Source organism: Alligator sinensis, unplaced genomic scaffold, assembly GCF_000455745.1.
Source record: "Alligator sinensis unplaced genomic scaffold, ASM45574v1 scaffold412_1, whole genome shotgun sequence".
NCBI classification, from domain to species: Eukaryota; Metazoa; Chordata; order Crocodylia; family Alligatoridae; genus Alligator; species Alligator sinensis.
In genome coordinates this window covers 619,150-626,048 of record NW_005842474.1, presented here as the reverse complement: position 1 = coordinate 626,048, position 6,899 = coordinate 619,150, and the positions used below count along the sequence as shown (strand labels likewise).

General features: G+C 46.5%; 1 protein-coding gene across 5 annotated transcripts in view; it reads right to left on the bottom strand.

Moving 5' to 3' along the window:
• Positions 1-6,899, bottom strand: part of CUNH4orf19 (chromosome unknown C4orf19 homolog) — an 87,717-nt gene that overhangs the window by 7,121 nt on the left and 73,697 nt on the right. For all 5 annotated transcript variants that reach the window (XM_025212596.1, XM_025212598.1, XM_025212599.1 and 2 more), the window contains one exon: positions 1,337-1,390. In XM_025212596.1, coding sequence (XP_025068381.1) covers positions 1,337-1,368 — 32 coding nt within the window. In that variant the 5' untranslated portion in view covers positions 1,369-1,390. The remainder of the gene's footprint in view (positions 1-1,336; positions 1,391-6,899) is intronic.

Sequence of the window (6,899 nt, the reverse complement as noted above, 5' to 3'; positions counted from 1 at the left end):
TTGGGGCAGGTGGCAGTGGCGCTGGGAGGGGGAGCTACGGGGGGACTATGGCAAATTTTGGGGTGGCTGCGGATGCCCACCCTCCCCTCTTAGCAACACTGTCGCCACTCCAAGCGCAGCCCAGCTCCCCCACCAGGAAGCACCTGGCATAGGCCCCAGACCACAGTGGCAGCCCACCCTGCCCCGTGAGCAGATCCCCATGCCCCCCATGCCCTCCTGGGGTGTGTGCAGCAATGGGAGCCACCCTTCCCTCCCCCCCACACTCCCTGGATAAGCCTCAGCTCCATCCCATGCCCTGCCCCACCCTGGCTGGGCAATCTCTGCCCCTGCCCCGCTCCCACTCCCTCCCTCACTGCGGGGGCCTCAATCTGCTGCCCCAACTCCTTCCCTCTTCCCACCCCTTCCCCCACAATAGACTTACTAGTCAGACTTGGCTGCTCTCTACACTACCCGGCTGTGTTCATGGTTGCTTGCGTGCTGCACTGTGGCTGTGCATACATAGCATTTATCGGCCACATTATTGGCCACATCAGATGAAAAAAGCTGATTCTGATACTCTCAATTTTCCTCATATCAGTGCCTATCCAATATGGAACTGATGTATCAGTGCATCTCTGACTATCTTTCCCTTACTGTTTCTCTTTACTTCTTATTTTTTCTATTAATTTCTAGCTTTTCCCCTCCTTATTCTTTATCTCTCCTTACACCATTTTGCAGTTTTTCCTTCTTCCAAACCATTTTATTTTTCCTCTTCTCTGATAACTTTCTTTACCATGAAGACGGGGATAGATACAGCATTCATGTAATGCTGAATTGAGTGTTGAGAAGCATGGACTGACAGACTTTTTAAGCTTAAAAATTCCTTTACTCTGTGTGTTCTTCCCAAGGCCACTTGTATTTAAACTACAATGGGTTCAAGGTTGCAGGGGTGGGGCCTTTATTAACTACTTCAACATTACTCACAGCAGCACAGAACATTTTCATTGTCAGGAGAAAGAGAATCTGGGTTTTTACAGTTTTTTCCCTAAGCCAGTGAACCAGTCAGACTCCTTGCTACCCAGGTGGGAGAATACCACAATAAGGATTGGTTTCCAATACCAAACAGCTTCTGTGGGCTAGCTTTGACAGAGATGACATTCAGCTTCATCTAACCAAGAGAAAGTTAACAGGAAATGATCATTTCTGGAATCCAAAATGATTTAACTGATCTAATTCTAAATTCCAGTATTATTTTCAATATGATAAATATCCTTAAACCAAAGGACTATTGCAGAGGAACATGAATACATTTTTTTAAAGTTTTATTTATGTCTAACCAACATTTATGCTGTGGTACCTTTTGATCATTTTACAGCACCTGCACCCCATCTGGATTACTCTTTGTTAATATCTGAAAAGAGAGAAAGAAGGCAAGGGAAAGGGAAAATGAGTGATGGGTTACTCATACAAATATTAAATTAATATAATATACTAAAAATGATTCTGTTCTCTCATTTTGAGAGATTCTGTTAATTGGACAGAGATATCCTATGCTTAAAATTGAGATATATTCTGGGACTGATAACATTTCTTCTGCAAAAAGAATTTAAGTACTGTACTTAACTATGATAAATTCTTCAACTGTAATTTCACTATAGATCACAAATTCTTAATTTTCACTTTCTTTTTCTATATTGCTGTGTTCCTTTTGAAGCATATTTTTTTATGCCTGCTGCCTCTTTGTGAACCAAATCTTGAGAGATTGAATATCTCCTGTAATATTTCCTCAAACCTTTGACTCCCCAAGCTCTCATTATGATCAGTACCTTTATGTTGGTTTGTTCTAATGATGATCTTGGTTTTAGATGTGCATAGAATCCTAGAAAATTAGGGTTGGAAGGGACCTTAGGAGGTCATCTAGTCCAACTCCTTGCTCAAAGCAGGACCATCCCAAACTAGATCATTCCAATCAAGGCTTTGTCTAGCCAGGTCTTAAACATCCCTGCTAAGGCTTTGTTGAACCAGGCCTTAAAAACCTCCAGGGATGGAGTTTCTACCGCCTCTTTAGGTAACCCATTCCAGTGCTTCAACATCCTCCTATTGAGAGAGGTTTTTTCCCTATTATCCAACGTAAACTTCCCTTGCTGCAACTTGAGACCATTACTCCTCATTCTTTCATCTGCCAGCACTGAGAACAGTCTAGCTCCACCCTCTGTAATCACCTTTCAGGTACTTAAAGGCCACTATCAAATCTCCCCTCAGTCTTCTCTTCTGCTGACTAAATAAGCCCAGTTCCCTCAGCCTCCTTCAGAAGTCAAGTGCACCAGACCTCTAACCATTTTCATTAGGGCTGTGTGAAGCTTTGGTCACTGATTCGATTTGGTGGAGATTCGGTGGTTGAATCTCCAAATCCAAATCGAATCAGGAGACCCTTTAATGAGATTCAGAAAGATTCAATGATTTGGACATAGACACAGCTTTAAACATTTTTTCTACATACCTCAAGGTACCAGGTGGCTCATGAATGCTGAAATGGTGGGGCAGATGGAGCAACCCCTGGGAGCATGGAGGGGTCTCAAGAGCACTTGGCAGTGGACCCAGAAGTGGACCAGAAGCACTTCCGGTCCACTTCTGGGTCAGCTGCAGAGCATGTGGGGGATCCCCCCGGCTCGGTGACTGGTGCCTCCTGGGTCTGGGGGGACACCCGGGGTCCCCCCATGGCTGATTGCCGAGCTGGGGGGCAGGAGGGGAGTCCCCCATGTGCTTGGCGGTGGACCCAGAAGTGGACTGGAAGTACTTCCAATCCACTTCCGGGTTCACCGCAGAGCACGTAGGGGGCTCCCACCTGCGCTCTTGTGGGATGCTTCATCTGCCCCACCATCGCACAGTTCACGAGCCATGCCTGGTATCTTGAGGTATGTATAAAAAATATTTAAAGCTGTATATGGCCAAAGTGCTGATTCTCCAAATCAGCATCGAATCTTCAGATTTGGATTTGGCTGAATCGAATTGGGACAGTGATCTGAATCAATTAATTGAATCACTGTCCCCGATTCAGGCTGAATCCAAATCTGAATTGAATACGGCCCGTTTTGCACATCCCTAATTTTCATTGCCCTCTGCAGGACTCTCCAACTTGTCCACATCCTTTCTGTAGTAGGGGGCCCAAAACTAGACACAGTACCCCAGATGTGGCCTCACCAGTGCAGAATAGAGGGGAATAATTAATTTCCTTGATCTGCTGGCAACACTCATACTAATGAAGCCCCGTATGCTGTTAGCTTTCTTGGCAACAAGGGCATACCACTGACTCGTATTCATCTTATTGTCCACTATAACCCTGTGGAATCAGAAAAAATATGCGCCTTAAACTTTGACTATTTTAGTTATAAGATGACATAACCGCTTTGTAGAGAATTGCTGGCTCTGTATAGTAGAACAGATAAGAGAAAGTGTTTGTTCTTTGTAACTCCTCTGCAACTGCTTCGCTCACCGCGGCCTTGAAGATAGCAAAAAGTATGTACAACTCTGATTTGCAGGTGCAAGAAGGAGGTTTGTGAACTAACCTCGCCTCCCCCATTAGTTCCCATCCTGATTACAGCAAAGAAATAATGAAGTAATATTATAGCCGCTTTTCATGCTAATTTCACTATATGATCACGTGAGTTGTAAGCAACTGTTAAAAAGTATATAAGCCTCCTGATTTTGCTCTTGGGGGGGACCCCTTCCAAGTGCTTGGAAAATCCATGTCACTTTGGAATCCCCCCTACAGCTGTAGTGTCTTTTGAATAAAAGCTTCTGCTGACCTGACCCAAAAGTATGCTGCGTGTGTTTCCACGACAATTCCTGGTGCCGTGACTCGGATCCAGAACACAGGCTGAGAAAGGAGGACCGCAGACTGCCCCTCCCCCAAACCCCGAGGCGCCAAACTTGAGAGGTAAGAGACCTAATTCAAAATCTCTATTGGGGTTTCGGAGGAGGACTGCCTGTAGGCTCCCAACTTGGCCGTGGTAACTGGATCTGAACCTTGTTAAAACAGGTCAGTCTGAACCTTACTGCCGGCTAAAATTTTCTGTCTGGTAAAGGATCCCATTTTGTGTCTGGTAACGTACGTTTTATTTAGGGAGAAACTGTATGAAGCACCTTCATCCTACAGCACATCGGGCTTGTCGTTAATTAACTAAGGCGGTGTGGGGGAGGAGGTCTGGCTGACTGAATGAATGTGCATGTGTGTGTATTTAGAAATATGAGCCACTGACCAGGTCTGAGACTACGGTTGGGTTCAGCCGCCCCAATTCTGCCTGACAGGGCAGTTTTGAAAGCAAGGGGGCCCAACTGGAACCTCGTGACCCAGTGGACAGGGCTTCCCAGTGATTGAATAAATGTGTGTGTGTGCATTTAGAAAAATGAGCCACTGACCAGGTCTGGGACTAAGGCTGGGTCTAGCCGCCCCGATTCTGCCTAAAAAAGGTAGCGTCGAAAGCAAGGGGGCCCAGCTGAAACCTCGTGACCCAGTGGACAGGGCGTCTGAGTGATTTTGTCTTTTCCAAACCCCTTGTCCCAGTAGCTTCTGCCGAGAGCAGGAGTGAAAGGATTCCTCTTGTGTTTCCCTTCCCATTTCCATTTTATGAGCCGGTGTCGGGTCAGAAGCCTTTTGTCTGGGCAGTGAAAAACTGCGGGGCAAGGCACTGAGCGGCCCGGACATCCTAAATAAGCCTCTCCTACGTCTCCCTGTGTGACTGAAAATGGGAACGAGTCAGTCTAAACAAGTTCCCGTCCCCCCTAAGGGGACTCCGGCGTACTTTATGTACACACACTATTCTCCCGAGGCTTGCAAGTACCTGGATAAGTGGAACTGGTATACTAGGGATGATCCTGTGAAGCATTTTCCACAAGAAGGAACATTTGATCAGGATAAAATAGTGCACTTAAGAGGGGCTTTAGAGTCCCGTGGATCCAAAACACCACAAAACCAGTGGGACGCGTTCTTTTATTGGTATGATGAAATGTCCAAAAGGCGGACAGAATCTCAAACTAGGAGCCTAAAAGACTCTCAAGAAAAATTAAAACAGCAGTTACAAGCTGTTCGGGAGAAATTGGCTGCTCCCCCAAATTACACGCCGGCCACCGCTCCGATGTATCCAGCATTGCCCGGGGCGCCCCCACCACCGGAGCCAGCAGAGGATATCCTTGACCTTTGTTCGAACCCTGCTCTCCTGGGACTCCCACATCAGCAACAACCGGTTCAACATCAGGCTGCAGCCCAGGCTAGTAACTCATTAGCTGAAGCTCCTTCAGTAAATCCATCCACGGAGCTTAATAGTCTGGACTCATCCACCATATCTGCCACTCAATCATCACCAGTGTGGCAATTTACTCCTGGGTCACAACCCACCACAGGTGTATTTAGAAGAATGGGAATAGGCATGGAAAGATCTCCCATCAATCTTAGATCCCGAGCTGCACAAGTTTACCCCCTAAGACAAATGCCAGGCATTGGCACCGATGGACAAAATATAGTAACCGTGCATGCACCCTGGACTCCAGGTGATCTCTACAATTTAACTCAAAAATTCCCCAAAATCAGGGAAGACCCAGAAAAATTTCAGGAAGAATTGCAGACTGTTATAAATTGTTATAATCCAACATGGGCTGACATTAATCAGCTCATGCGATCGATTTTGCCCAAGGAAACTATGCTACGTCTGTATGCTGCCTGTACTTGGCCAGATCAAAACCCAGGGATTGGCCAAGACTTTATTGACAAGAGAAATGCTTTGGTTCAGGCAGTTCTCACAATTTGCCCAAAAAAGGCAGACTGGACCAAAATAAATACCTGTAAACAAAACAAAAATGAACACCCCAGTGACTATTTGGAACGCCTCAAACAGGCATTTGAACGATACTCAGGAATGGATAACCCAGTCGGAAATGCTAAACAAGCAATAGTGGCAGCATTCATCCAGGGACTTAACCCTAAAATTGCTGAGAAAATTCAAACAGTAATTATTGGCTGGGAAACTAAAGATTTGACTGAAGTCCTTGCTGCGGCTAACCATTTTCATAACAAATTGGAACGGTCTAAAGACAATGCCGAGTTTAAGTTAATGGCCTTACAGATTTCTCAGTTGCAGGGTCCAGGTAGAGGAAGGGGACGAGGACGGGGAAGGGGAGGCCCGGGTAGATTCAGGGGAAGAGATAGATCCTTGAGCCCACAAAACCCAGGCTATGGGAACCAATGTCATTATTGCAAGCAAGAAGGACATTGGAAATCAGAATGCCCCAAGCGCCCCGGCCAAGGACCCAGACCCCAGTCCCTGCCCCCACCTCCACTTCCTGTCAATTTTCCCAGTGTTGAATAGGACAGCCTGAGGGACAGTGACATCATCGCTCCTTTGCTTGCTACTGACCAATCTGGTCCGTTTGTTGAATGCCTTATTTCTGGTAAACCTGTCTCCTGTCTTGTCGACACCGGAGCATCCCGCTCCACGCTAAAGGCTGCTGAGTTTCCTTTTCTACCTTATTCTCCTGAAACTATAAATGCTGTCGGTATAGGCGGACAACCTATCCCACATCCCGTCTCTGAACCTGTCTCCATCTCTATTGGCCCTTTGTCTGAAAATCATGCCTTTCTTCTTAGCCCCTGTGCACCTGTCAACCTTCTTGGTAAGGATTTGTTGTGTAAACTGGGATGCGTGATTTATTGTAGCCCAGATGGTGTTTACCTTGAGGTACCAGAACATAGGGAAACTGAGCTTGTGGCTTTGCTAACCCAGGAGTACTCTGAACCTGACACTTCCTACTTGCAAGAGGAACTGTTGGCACGAGTACCTCCACAGCTGTGGTCCACCCATGCAAATGAAGTGGGGCACATGCTGAGTGCTGAACCAGTGCGTATCATCTTGAACCCTGCCAAGCCA